The sequence below is a fragment of the Equus caballus genome, chromosome 14 (assembly GCF_041296265.1).
Source record: "Equus caballus isolate H_3958 breed thoroughbred chromosome 14, TB-T2T, whole genome shotgun sequence".
Lineage (NCBI taxonomy): Eukaryota > Metazoa > Chordata > Mammalia > Perissodactyla > Equidae > Equus > Equus caballus.
In genome coordinates this window covers 87,476,807-87,491,525 of record NC_091697.1, presented here as the reverse complement: position 1 = coordinate 87,491,525, position 14,719 = coordinate 87,476,807, and the positions used below count along the sequence as shown (strand labels likewise).

At 42.1% G+C, this 14,719-nt stretch overlaps 1 protein-coding gene across 1 annotated transcript in view; it reads right to left on the bottom strand.

The window, feature by feature from the left end:
- Nucleotides 1-2,911: 2,911 nt before the first annotated feature.
- Nucleotides 2,912-14,719, bottom strand: part of LIX1 (limb and CNS expressed 1) — a 48,335-nt gene continuing 36,527 nt past the window's right edge. Inside the window, exons 5-6 of the mRNA XM_001504607.6 lie at nt 7,738-7,815; nt 2,912-5,902 (exon numbers count right to left, since the gene is read on the bottom strand). Of these exons, the coding sequence (XP_001504657.1) occupies nt 5,615-5,902; nt 7,738-7,815 (366 nt within the window). The 3' untranslated portion in view covers nt 2,912-5,614. The remainder of the gene's footprint in view (nt 5,903-7,737; nt 7,816-14,719) is intronic.

Below are 14,719 nucleotides of genomic sequence, written 5' to 3'. Positions count from 1 at the left end.
CATTCACTGAGTGCCTGCTAAGTGTTAGCTTAATAGATGAGATGCTATAATAAACTAGTCAGTTCAGGATGGCAAGGTGCTTCCAGCCGACGAAAGAGACTGCTTTTCCTCCTTTGCTCACACAGACCCAGAGGGCCATTCCCAAGGAGGAGTTCCTGACAGGAATGTTTTTTGGCAAAGACAGCACACTCTTGAGCATTGTCAGAGCATGCTATTAGTTTCCCAAGGGGACTAGCTTTTTAAGAAGACAACAATTATTTGAGGCCATGAATTCTATCATTATAAAAATAGAATTCTATTTTCCCTCTGTGGTCATACCTCCTGTGGAACATGAGAACACATGGATTTCTATGTAGGGGACCCAGAACAGGAGGGTTAGCACATAATACCACACACATTTATTTGGGGCCTGGGAGGGACTCCTGACTGGTGTGAGACCTTACACTGGAGTGGGAGGGGCAGTGAGTGGGGAAAAAGTGAACTCTGCCACCAGTCCTAAATCTAGTTTTCTCAGCAGCATTTCTATCCCTTGAAGAGGTTCTTCCTCATGTCAGCTTTTCTGATCTATTCTTAGGATGAAAAGTTCAGAATAATCTAGTGTGATTTTGCTCTGAAATGAGTAAGGTGAGATTTCTTTGGTTGCAAGGTGTGTGATCCACTCAGAAAAAGAATAAGCTAATTCATTGCAGGGTGCTTGGCCAGCAGCTCTCACCACCCCTCACGGGCCTCATGCTCTCTCCTGCTCCTGGTGTCTCTGCCTCTCTCTGCACCTGCTCTCTACACCAACCAGCCTCTCCTCTTTTTGTGGACCAGCTTCCGCTGCTGACTCATGTTCCTACTTCCTCATCACTTAGCCTGCACAGACCACAGCTCTCATGAACCTGACTCTTCCAACTTCAGCTCCCAACTCCAACTGGCAAATTCCTTCCAGGTTTCTTAGTTCACCTGCTTGAGGGGGACAGACTGATTAGTGTAGTTTATAGTTTCAAGCCAGGTTGCCCGGAATCACTAGCTAGCTATGGGGCAGCTGAGATTGGGATGGGGTGATATCGTGTAGAGACAAAGGAGAACACCAAAGAAGCAGGAAAACGAGGTCTAGGGTCTAGGTCTACCCTCCCGTGCCCACTCACAATCCAGAGCCATAATAGGTCTCAGAGATAATATTTTAGGCACCCTATTGCTGATATAGGCTAGTCTGGGAAACTTGCCACAATTTATGACCTGGCTGCTGTAGAAAAATGCCTCCTCAGGGTTGAACAACTGCCTGACTTACAAATGGACTTGTGGGACATAATTGCTGCTAAAATTGGGAACTGCCTATAAAAACATAGCAATCTGGGACTTTTACTTGAGAACCAATAATTGCTAGAGCGTCAACAACTCAGGAAGACACTTCCGCTCGCCTTTCCCACAACCGACTTTGCTCCAAGGAAGAAAGTGCTATCAGGGTTTAGTCAGCTTTAAAGAGGTGACTGTAACCATGAGCTAATAGAGATTTCCATGGTTTCTGGTAAAGAGATTAAAAGTAATTCCAGATTTTGGACTGAAAGTGATAAAAGAGCAGGAGCCGCTCTTTCAGGAGAGAGAAGGCAGCCATATCTCTCTGCTTCTCTGCTTCTCTGCTTCTCTCCGGCTTCCAGGAGGGGCAGAGAGGCGACCTCCCCCTCTCTCCTTAATTCCTTCTCTGTTCTCCCCCAAGAGGCTGGTTATGGCAGAAGGACCAGGGCTATGCTGCCTAGTAAAGAATGTGTTAGGTAGCTTTAGGCCAAAAGAGCTCAAATTTATGTGTGATCAGAAACACCTGGTCAAGTGGTAAGTGATCCAGACCTTCTCCTGGAATTCGGTCAGCAGGTCTGGGTGTGGCCCGGGAATGTGTATTTTTAAATGAGTACCCCAGGTGATTCTGGCACGGAGTTCACGTATCATATTTGAGGAAGAAAGCCTGGGCCCAGAGGCAGAATCTGGCTCCCTTGCTAAGATAAATGTGTGTGTGTGTGTGTGTGTGTGTGTCTGTGTGTGTGCGCGCGCACTTGCCCTGCTTTAGTCCTGGGCTCTAGGAGAGCCTCTTGGCCAAGCCAAAGGATTTGCTCCTTCACACCTAGCTCAGAAGAGCTCAACATTCGAATTTGAGGTCAAGGCCAAGCAGAGTAACAGCTCCTACCAGTTAGGCCATACACCTCTGAGGCAGAATTTCCTGGGCAGAGCAGTGGTTGTTGCACTTTGGGACTACCTGGGGAACTTTAAAAGATACTGATACTTGGCCCCACTTCCAGAGAATCTGATTTCATTGGTCTGGGTACAGTCTGGGCATTTAGGATTTTTAAAGCTTCTTGGGTATTTCTAATATGCAGCCAAAGTTGAGAAACACGGTGGTAGGGAAAATGATTTTCATTTTCCTGGAGCCCCAGCTAAAAGCAATCCTAATAGTTGCTTTTGAACACAATGGACACCATAGAAGAAATCTTATAGTTGCATTTCTGCAAGGCAAAACAAAAAAAAATATTAACAATATATGAAAGAGAATATCTTGAACAGTGTTTACTTGTAAACATAGTCAAGGATAATGCAAATACTCTTAGTCTGGCTTCTTTTGTCCTTTGGCAAGAAAGAAAGGGATGGCCTGATATAACTTAGAATTCTCTAAAGCACTTCAAAGGTGAATGCTCAAGTACAACAATTCTTCTGTCTTCAAAAGCTTTCCTAAAGAAACAGGAAAGTGTTAAGTCTTTCTGCTTTCTTTCTCTTTTTCCTGAGACCAAGCGGATCAGATTCACAGTTGAGGTAAGTACAGCATTTCAGGAATATCAATAGTTTCATTCCTTTCCTCTTCTAGAAATAGGTGAATGAATTTAATAGCAATCATATCAGTGGACTATAGGTTTTGAACAAATGGACAACCGAATTCCGATCATTAGAGGAACGATGACTTTATTAAATCTGTAATATTCTGATATGTTCACACAAGTTTAGTGACTTGTTTGCTTTAAGCTGTTTTTTCATAACAATCTGGTGTATTTGGATTTTGAGAAAATTAAACTATCTTTTGTCAAAATACAGTGCTATTCTGTATTTAAGGATGATGAGATTTATCTTAAATAGGCTACGTGGGGCTATGTCTGAGCTAGGTTGGATCCTTGCTGAAAAGCTTGAGACTGTAACTATGTGCTCAAAATTAAGAGTTCCAACTGGGGGTCCTCGTACAGAGCAATCCATAGTCTTTGGGGAGACCACGTACTCTGAAACTATTTTGAATGTGTATGCTGCATTCTATTTTCCTAGGAGAAGATCCATAGCTTTTATCAGGCTCTCAAAGGGTTTATAACCACAAAAGGTTAACATCCAGAGCTCCATATATTTAAACAGAGAATTCTCCACTCTAGTCCCCTTCAACACAGTATGTTATTGAAAACAAGATATAGAAAAGGAAAAATAATAATAATCTACTTTGCTCTTCAACCCTGCTCTTCTCTGGGCCAGGATTATAGATGTTTATATGATGTACTGACAGCCATTATGTCTTAGCTGAAAGAGATTTGCTATAAATGAGCATCAAAGGGACCAACAGTGGTAAAGATTCTGACTTTAGTGTTTTTTGCTGTAGCTTTCACAATTCCAAGAAGAGCAGGCAGTTTTGACCAGCTGGGAAAAACTGATAGTGGCCAAGGGGGAACCTCGGCTTTTAATTTACAGAATGGGTACAGTTTTCTAATTGTAGGGCAGAGAGTGAATTTAATATTTTTCTAGCTGATTCCTGTTCCTGCATCTAATTAGATGGTGTCAGCTTGCGGTGGTCATTGTCAAAGGCTGCAAATGCAGTAAAGCTGTACCTACCTTTAATCACACTGGACATGAGAATTGTGGCTTTTTTGAAGTGATAAAGGATAGTGACTTTATGAAAAAATTACTTTAAATAGTTTTCTTAATTTTAAAATTTATTCAACTTACATGTATTGATTCTAATTCCTTTTCAGGAATGTAAGAGAATAAAGTTTTCTTCTAGGTGACGTTTAGCCTCATTATGGGGAGGAAGGTGATTTTTGTTAAAACAATATTTTTAAATAAAATTTATCTAATATTATATAATGTTACCTTTTCAAGACATTAGAGTAGGGCAGATATGTAGCTAAATTTTCCCCTGATATGAGAAATATGATGCATGAAGTTAATTTTTTATTATCAAGGCTAATTCCAAATTATAAGTAGTTTTCATAGGGATTTAAGGAGTGACAATTACCTTTGAACCTATTTAGATATGAGGCTAAACTATAATGTTTTTGTAAACTTTGATTAATTATAATGGTTTTTGCTTTCAGGAAAGTTAGTCTGCATTTGCCTAAACAAGAAGAAAAAGAAACCTTATTTAAAATTGAGAAAACTGTTTTCTTTAATTTGAATTATTGGACTAAGTGTAGGATAATCCTTTTCATGTTATAGATATGGAAATACCTGCAAGCATTGAAAATTGACACTACTGCCATTCTTAAATTTGAGTGAACAGGAACCATCTAAAAATTGGTTTGTATTTGCTTTTTGTTTTCTAACCAGTTAATTGATCCAAGCCATTTTCAAAGAGAGATGGCAATATCTTATCTCATCTTTAAAGAAGATTCCGGTAATTTAAACTTTAAAGTGACACCACATTTGAGCTACTGGTGGCCCATGTTCTTGAACAATAACAAAGACAGCTAAAGATCCCTTCTCTCTCATGCATGAGAAATGAATCAAATGCAAGCACTGTTAAATGCTATCGATTTCTCAAAATGTTTTAACCCTTAAATTGCCAGTAATTTCCCCCTTACAGATGTATGACAGCAGGGGCAAAAATAAAAACAAATCAAGTTATCTATTTGCAAATTAAAAATGAACATGACTGATCACAAGATTCCAAACATAGGATATTAATTCTTTGTAGCAGTATGAGTGAGGGTACTATTCTAGATGACATTTATCCCCATCTAGAAGAGCATGGATTTTTAAAAATTATTATTACAATGGCATTTTAAGCCACATTAAATTTATCTAGCATTTTCATATTATTACCCCTTTAAGATCTTTGATAGTGGGGTGTCCAGATAAAATTTTCACTATAGTTTTGGGTCATACCTAGTAGAGGGTAAGCTATCTCTAAGCTTACAAAGTTTAGGAATAAACTCTGACTTTTGGATATTTTAAAAACAATCTGTATTGTTTATTCAATCCCAAGTGTTTTAAAAAATTGCTATCATGCTACTTTTGGCAGTCCTGGCTCATGTTTTTCTAGGGGATGCTACACCTGCCAATTCTTTGAAACAACTATATAATCTAGCCAGGCACATGTCAACTGGGCTTTAGGCTGGAGCCACGCCTGGAAAATATTTTTCAATAATCCTGTCTCTGTCCTTTCAGTCTCAAGTGGAACCATTGAGAGCATGATAGGAAAATTGCATTGAGTGGGATGTTGGGTCCTGTAAGGTTCTACTACTCTCAGATGCTGTGAATAGAGGGGTGGGAGGATTAGAACAGCCTTCAGCTAGTAGCTATCAGTGCTAAAGCCTCCGATGACCTCCTTCAGTGAGCTTCCTAATGTTAGAGTCCAGCCTCTGCCAACCTCGGGGGCAGCTGGGACCAGGCCTTGCTAGTGATAGCCACAAAGGGCCGTGAGGCTCAGCTGATCATCACTGGGTGAGGAAGTGTCAGACTCGCTGTAGATCTGAGTCAGGGCTAAACTCAGGATTTCTTTCTTTTCTTTGTAAAACCGTAGTTCTTGTCCTGCTTTCCTGGCTTCCTCCAACTCCCTCAGGGCCATTCGTAGTTCTTGAGAGAGAATTCCTGGCGATTCCCGCTCCTTCATGATCCAGTCCAGGGCCATGTGGCTGCGCATCTTTTCATCTAGGGAATACTGGGAATAGTAGGAGATGACTTCCTGGGAACCAAGAAACAAAGTCCAGAGTGTCAGTCAAGGGCAGCAAAGGCGTCTGTGCTCATGGCCTTTCAACGCCTCATTTCCTTTGCCTCCATTCTCCACCCCCCAACAATGTGCATGGGGATTTTACCAACAACCAAACCTCTCTGATGTTCACAAACTGAAGCCAACTCCTATGACATACTTCTTAAAGAAAATGAAGGGCTAAGCTGGTTCACCAAACGATGGTTGAGTCAAAACAGTACCACCAGGAATGACTCAATAATGTTCACAAAGCAGAGCTCTGACCTCACTAGAAAATGTCTTCTAGAAAAATGCATTCCTCTAACAATTACTCTGAACATTACCTCACTTATTCATTGAACTCTTCTGCCCAGCCTTATCTCCTTTGGCAAGACAGAGATGGAAACAGCCGTATGGAAGGATTTGGGCAGAAGTGGGTTTGATCACACCCATTGCAGAAAGTAGGAAGCTGGGAGTCAAGGGTACCTCAGGGCAAGACGCAGAAACCAAGACAGTCAACTTCCCAACTGTTGTGTTGTTAACATAAGCAAAATCACAGTCCAAATGGCTCACAGAAACTACAGAAAGAACTTTAAAAATGTATTATGGAAGGTAGTGATTACCATTTTTGATATCATTATAGTACCTTCATGGTACATTGTCTTTTACTTCTGCAAACAATTAAAAATTAGTCACTACCTGTCAATTTTCATGTGAAAAATTTGCCAATACACTATAACGTCACGTATAGGTTTAACGGACACGCTTTAAGACGATCATGTGGAATGGATGCATTGCTTACTTTTATTTTCAAGAACATATGGTATTTATTTATGACCTTAACAAATTAAAAACAATCATGGAAAAGTGTTTATAACCAACCCAGCATATTTCAAAGGCCTTTTATAAAATCAAAGGAAAAGAAAAAAAATAGCCAAAGCCATTGTCAGCTACTCATTTCTCTTCCGTCTCCGACATTTTGAAAGCCAGACTTTCTCAGCAAAGAACAACTTAAAATTCCTGGGTCTGCAATGCACGGAAGACTCGAACGTCCACCTCATCTGTCTGACTAGTAGAGGCTTTGTTCCTCATGCAAATCCCCGTTAGCAAATACTTGAAAATACACCACCATCTTTCAGAGTCTCACTGGGTAAAGGAAGGATAAATTGTGAGGGGTAGTAGGCGAAAACCATTAGCTACACAGGAGAGGGTTTCCCTTCGCCACTAAACAGGGAGAGAGGTGCTTCTCATAGATAACAAAGAAACAGCGAGACACTGTCTCTGAAAAGTAAAGCCGAAACTTCCAAACCGAAAAATCGGGGTGATTGAATGCCAGCTTGCCCACCTTTATGTCATTTCTGTTGTCCGTTGGGCACTTTTGGTGCAGGTGAGAAGAATCCCCCCACCACAACCAACTGCACCCTCACCTCAGTGAGGAGGGTCAGAAGCAATGCATGCCCAGTTTCTTTCTGCATTGGAGCGCGGGAAAGGCCACAAATTCTGAGCAGGCAGGGCAGGTGCAGAGAGCAGAGTCAGCATTTGCCTTAGAAACGAAGTCTGTCTTAGTGATGCCTCCCTTCTGGCATTCAGTACAGGGAGTATCTAAACCAGTCCTACGTGCAGCCAGCATTCTTCGTAGTGTGCATACTGCTCAGGCCTCGACTCAACTGGACCGTTACACACATTTTTTCATGTATCCTTTGTTCTGATTCAGTAAGCATGATACCAAATTTAAACAGAGAAAAATCCAATGAAGGAAATCTCCTAGGATGGTGATGAGGCATCCGCTCAGTCCATACAACACAAACCCATTCTTGATTGGGAAATCTCACCTGTCGGGAACACTTGGTTTCACGAAGGGCTTTCAGGCTCCCGTTCCAGTGCAGTAGTTGGAAAATGGTCATCAGCTCCTACAAAACCCAAATGCCTGTCATTCGTCTCAAAGCAGAAACGTGAAAGAGCATCAGTGAGGGCCGAGCAGGGCATAACTCTGATCCCCCAATATATCAGAGGAATAGAATATACCACATTGTCAGAGCACTTTGAGACTCTTCTAAGGCCAGAGCCCCCAGGCTTCTGGAACATTCTTCCTTCTCTCCCCTGCTATGTCCATACTTGCACAATAAAATGACTAACTAATTGACAAATATATTTCAACACTAAAAACACAGGTGCTTTAACAATTCTACACCCAACAAGTAATCTAAATATACCAGCACATCTGAAAATAATGTTTAGGCAAGGTTATTCATTGTATCATTTTTTGAAATTGCTCAAGACTGGGAATATTTTAAACGCTCACTTTTTAAGGAATGCTTAAATAAAGTCTGATACTGAAGAGCAGCAGAATACTACACCACAAAATATGACTGTAGAAGTTCTGGACATGCCACTTCCAAATATGCCACTTGGGGATATTGATTATTTTGAGCTGTAGGTACTTGAAAAAAACAAATGCAGAGAGAGGCTTTCTCTGAACTCCCCTTTATCTGCCTAAAGCAGACCCTCCAAAAGGAACTCATTTGTCCTAAATCCCCTCCTGAGGAATTTCATCACCCAGGGAAGATTGACTCTCATCACAGGAGAGGAGACTAGAAGTCCACACCAAACCCGGACACACTTGTCCCAAACTGTCACACCTCCCATCTGTTCTTCTAAGGACTCTCTCATCTAAAAATCATTTACCCTCCCCTAAGAGGCCTACAGCCTCCCTCCCCTTTCCCGATTAAGATGGCATTTAATCCTGAATTCTAAGCCACCTCTGGAGTTACTCATTTTCCTCTGGGTATCTCTCATGTATACATGAAGTATCCATGTCAGTAAACTTCTGTTTTTCCCTTGTTAATCTGTCTTTTATCACAGGGGCCTCAGCTAAGAACTCGGAAGGGTAGCGGGAAAATTATTTTTCCTCCCCTACAACACATTCCCACTACAGAATGCTTTGCAGCCAGAAAGAAAGGACAGAGGGCTCTCTAGGTTCTACTAGAAAGAATCTCTAAGATGTGTTGTTAAAAGAAAATGAAAGCAAGGTGCACAACAGTGTATGCTGTGTGTTACTATTAGATTAAAAAAGGAGAGATCTCTATAAATATTTGCTTGCAAATGCATAGGAGAGTTCTGGAAAGAAAAAAAGAATCCATAAGGTTAGTTGCCTCTGGGGACAGAAAAGGAAAGCCTCGGGGCAAGAGTGGGAGGGAGACCTTCCTCTGACAGTCTTTTGAACCTTTTGGGTTTTGAATATGTGACAATATTACATATTAAAGAAAACAATTTAAATTAAAAAAATTAAGCCAAAAGGTAAATATATAAATATAAAACATGGGACAAACTACAAAAAATGTAAAGTACTCCTAAATTTATAAATTCAGTTAAGAAAATGTCTTAAAATGTGGAGAATAAGGTTGAAATGACATTAAAACCCACCCATAGCCTCCCTGTCCAATGGTCAGGGCTGGGCACAGCCTTAAGCCTTTCCATCAGCTCCAACCTTCCTCGCGTGATCACAAGAGCATGCTCAAGTGTGCAGACACACTGAAGATTTAATTTTCCTACTATAATTAGAACTAGCAGTCTTCAACTGACGTTAGCTGCCTTTCTTTTTATTTTCTTTGTTGTTGAGGGAGACATCTATTGTGGATTAATAGCAAAAACCACAACTATATAATTATCAGAAAATAACTCAATACAACTAAGGAACTTCCTGGTCATGAAGCTGGTTATGAAAACATTTAGACAAATGTCCTACTACCTATTCAAAAAAGCTGACTTTTATTAACTGTCTTTACTCTGCTTGCTCAGGAAAAAGTTTTCATTATGAAAATCAGAAGACACAAAGTCACCCTGAGATTTCAGACATCTTAAAATTATTAGGTAAATTTTAAAGCTATGAGATTATCAGAAGAACAAATAGGGTTCTTCTCATGTCTAAAATTGCCATTAGAATGTAATGGTTTTCTTTTTTTCAGTTTGGGATCCACTTTGAGATTTTGTCTGTGTTCTACTGCACAGTAAGTGCCCTGAGAGCCCACAGGGACCTCAGTAAATGCAAAACCATTGGTTTCCATTAATTAAAATGGATATCAGCTGAATTACTCCTGCTGCCCCAAATGGAGACCCCCACCATCTGCCAAGCGTCCTGGGTCCAGTGCCCAGGGAAGCAGCCCCTCTCATGCCCTCTCTCCTCCACTTCTTGACTGCTCCCCCCTCATTTTCACTCTGTCACATCTCTATGCTAATTTGGAAAAGTGGGAGTGGTTTGTTCTATAACAAATGGTCTCTCACCACTGTGCTTCTCATCAGCGCAACCACAGTGGCCTAGGAAGGTAAATTTGTGCTACCCTTCTCACTATACCCTCAAACCTACTCAATGAACACTTTGCAGCCATAGAAATAAATAGAAACACTCTTTATATCCTGATATGAAACAGTCTCTATGATGTTAGGGCCAATACTTACAAATAAGACATTTCTTTTCATTTCGTGTTTTATCTTAAGACTCCACTTGAATTTTGTATACTATTGTATATGCCCATTTTTTACTTTTTTTTTTTTTGCTGAGGAAGATTCATCCTGAGCTAACATCTGCTGCCAATCTTCCTCTTTTTGCTTGAGGAGGATTCACTCTGAGCTAACATCTGTGCTAGTCTTCCTCTATTTTGTATGTGGGTCACCACCACAGCGTGGCCACCAAAGAGTATTGTCCCTCCACACCCGGGAACTGAACCCAGGCTGCTGAAGTGGAGCGTGCTGAACTTAACCACTAAGCCATGGGGCCAGCCCCATGCTGATTTTTTAAAGACAGAAAATAAATATGATCCCCACTCCCACCTGGTCCTCACTCCCCCCAATCTTCATGCAAACTCAGAGAGACATACTGAATTTATTGTGTGGCTGCCAAATTCTTCTTGTCATTGTCCTTGTGTCCTTGTGGTCCAGTTTGAGAAACAGCCTATTGCTAACAGGGCTCTCAATTCCATCCTCTAACGCCTTAGTAGCACTGTCTTCTTCCTCCAAGGTCTGGGCTCTCGTTTTAACTCCAACCCCCTCTTCCAGATGAAGTGCTGTCCTTCCACCCAGCAATCGCTCTAAGACTGTAGGACTCACAATTACGCTGTGAACAGAATAGAAACCTTTCTCATCTCATCTCATCTCATCTCATGTAAGTTTCATCTCTCTGTAACTGAATCTCTCAAAAACATCCCCAAAGAGACTGGAACCGTTTTGGCCTGTAGGAGGAGGGTCATCTTCCTCCCTCCTCTGATTTGTCTAACTTTCTATTCCATCACCAAGTAGTGTTTTTCTCTAAAGTAACACAATTGCCTCTTCCCCAGTGTTGCTTTTGTTCCTAAAATCTCCTAGGGAAGACGACCTTTCTGCCTTCTTACATTATGTCCCGATCTAGTTCTTGCTTTCCTCTCAAGAGAGATTGATCTTGCCATCATTATGTAAAGTGCATGGAAATATTTTCACCTTCTTCCTGTCCCCCTTTATTTCCGTTCATAAGAACAAATTCCCTATCTTCAGATCTTCCTGAAGCTGAGTAAACCCTTGGCTCTGCCCCCGGAACTCCTGTATGGTTCTCGCAGATTCCACTGGAAATCCTTGTGTTGGAGACTGGACTTCTGAGAGGATTCGCTTCCTAGTTTCACCACGATTCCTCGCGGCCTGGTCTTTACAGTCCTGTTTTCTCCTTGTTGAAGGCCTGTCACTTTAAGGCAGTCTAGGGAGCTCTCTGTCCTGCTCTCACGGAAGTCCTTGTGCTGTGCTGTTCTCTGGGCTGGTCTCAAAGCCTGGGGAGTCTGGCTGGGCTGACAGAAAAACAAGAAGCTGGCCTTGTAGGTTGGGCCAGGACTAGGGTGAGATAGGTGAGGCAAGATTTAAGTGAATCACACAAGTTCAGGGTCTTTTATTTAAAATTCTGTCTTTATTTAAAATTTCAGTATTTTGATCGTCATGAATTTTTGCACATTAGAGTTTTAAAAATATTGCATTATAATATTGTTTGTCTTGATTACTGAGTTTTTGGAGCTCCTTTAAACGTTGTGCCTGAAGCGACCCCCTAACTCTGCTCACCCTGGTCTGGGCCCTTCTCGTGGGTCTGTCTCAGGATGAGGTGGCTGCGCGAGCGTGTGACCTGTGCAGTCACACAGCGCCCATGCTGCGTTTAATGCTCCCCTGTCTTGAAATCTTTAGTAATTTTTGAACAACAGGCCCTGCATTTTCACTTTGCACCCAATTTTGTGGCCAGTCCCGATCAGCAAAGTCAATTTAAAATTGAATGGAGAATTGAGGGAGCCCTGTGCTTGCTTTCTCTTCAGGAAAAAGAGCAGTTGTAGCTTTTCTTCTACAGCTTCCTTGGTTCATTTTGTCATTCATTCAATTTAAACTAACAACTGGGCTCTCTCAGGGCTTCCTGGTGTTGCCTCCGATTAGAAACAATGTTTGGCCTTTCAGCTACTTTGTGGGGAGAAAATGCGTACTGCTTCTCTCTGGAACTCTGTCTGGGAGACTGGCTTGGTTCTGTGATTCATCAGAAATAAGAAAAACAAACACTGTAAACGGAGAACTTGAAAAACAGGTGGGCACCATCTCCCCACCCAAGAGAATGGATTTAAGAGGAAATTTGTTTATGGGACGAGATTTTAAAAGGCGACCTGGAGAATTTAGCAAAGATGTAAATAAACAACTCTTTCTTGGATTGCATTAGGCTTCAGAATAAATATATTAACCAGCTTCAGTCAAAGTCTGCCTCAAATCTGACCTTGACAAGACCCAGTGGCTGGTGCCGTCGCCGTCCCTCCCCCAAACATCGGGCAGTTTTCTGCATGGCACCCGAGCTCGCCTCCCACGAAGTGAAGGTAAGCAGAGGGCGATCACATTTCCTCTGAGCACTGCCTCCTCGCCGGCCCCCCTTGAAAGCCTGCGGGCAGTCAGGAGACACCAGCCTTGTTTTCATATGGAACAGTCATCCATAGCTAGATGCAGACACACATCTATTACCCACCAGGGGTACTGAATTGCTGTGTCGGCTGCAAACAGCCCAGGTGTGTGGTCAATTCCCATTATGTGCAAAAACAGCCTGATGCATTTAACCCAGGCCACCGAGGAATGTGCCCAGACCCAGCAGGCAACCTAGAGCTGGCGGAAGGAAAAGGGATGTGCTCCACGGCCCTCCTCCTGGGTTGCCAGCATCCCTACTGCGGGGAAGGAGTTTGGAGTTTTCCTGCCCTCACATCTTCCTCTTCCTTTGTCCACCATCCTGCACTCAGCCTCCTGTATGAGAATTTATGAAGCATTTCCACGGTATGATGCAGATTATTATTTCACATATTTAAATACCTTACTACATAGACCACACAGAAAACACAGCCCTTAGCAAGGCAATTAATGCACCACCCAAAGGTGGTTGAGTACAGCCTTTCATAGGACTTGAATGGAATTTTAAGAATTTAAAAAAAGAGTCTTGTCCTCCTCATCTTTGGCAGACTAACCCAACTGCATTCAAAGATCATTTTTAATTTTCTGAAAATAGCTACTAAATCACATACGAGCTACTACGTGTACAGCGGCTGGCAACATTCATTCTATAGTAAATGAAGTACGATATTCTCTGGTTAGGGTTGAGAGGGGAGGGGTTAAAATATATATGAGGCTCTTCCCTGGAATAATCACTGTGCGAGATGCTTTATGAATGTCGTATTATGGTCCCACAAAAGTCCTACAGCATGGGCATTCTGAATCTTATTTTACAGATGGGAAAACAGAGTCTCCGAATGGCTACAGTCACAGGGGGCAGTTGGTAGAGCAGGCTCCACACTCAGGTCTGGATGAATTTTAAGAGTTTGTGTTCTTTCTCTCACGTCGTGCTCTTCCCGTTTGTTTATTTTCCCTGACTTTAGAGAATGAATAAATAAATACAGGACCTTTACACTTCCACTCTTTTCTTCTACAGCAATAGCCCTGAAGCATTTAGTGGGGGGTAGCCACCCCGTCCTCATCTGAACCCTTAGGTTAGATACAGTTGTCCAGGGAACCCAGCCGGTAGCTTCTGGCATTTCCAGTAAAGCACCCCTTCTTCAGAAATATAGATCATCACAGTTGTGAACCTTCAGTGAGCATTTACCACATGCCAGGAACTGTTTTGGACTCTTTCTATGTTGTCCCATCTAATCCTCACAACGGCACTGTGAGGTGGCGCCACTACTATTCTTCTTCCTGGCTTACAGACAAATGAGGAAACGGATTGAGAGGTGAGGAGCAGAGCCCTGCTGGCCAGCCCGCTCCAAAGGCTGAGCCGAGGCCGCCCCGTCCTCTCCCGGGGGGAGGTGTTAAGGGTACCTGGTCTCTTCCAAACCGAGACCAGCAACATCAAGGGTCAGCGAGACCCCGGCTGCTTACGGAGAAAACAGATGACCCAGATCTTCCCAGGACAGGGCGAAGAAAGAGTGTTTTTGCTTCAAACAAGGGGTTGATGAGAAAAAGTATTGATTTTTAAAAATGGGCAGGAGAGACATATCCACCTAAGAAGTGGCTATGCCTCTGTAGTCAGGAAAAGAGTCTGAAAGTCACCAAGGAAGGTATTTGAAAGCTGGTGGCTTCAGGCCTCGGCTGTAACACTGTTGTAAATTATACCATGATGAACATGTTTGTCCATAAAACGTTATGTCTCTGATTGCTTCTTGGAATCTAACTCTCTAATCTCTGGTTACTTCTGGGAATCTAACCTAAAAAAATTGAAATACTAGGGGTAAAGACTCCTCATTCTAACACTGCATACTGATTCCTACTATCATTGCATGTATGTGGATATTCAAC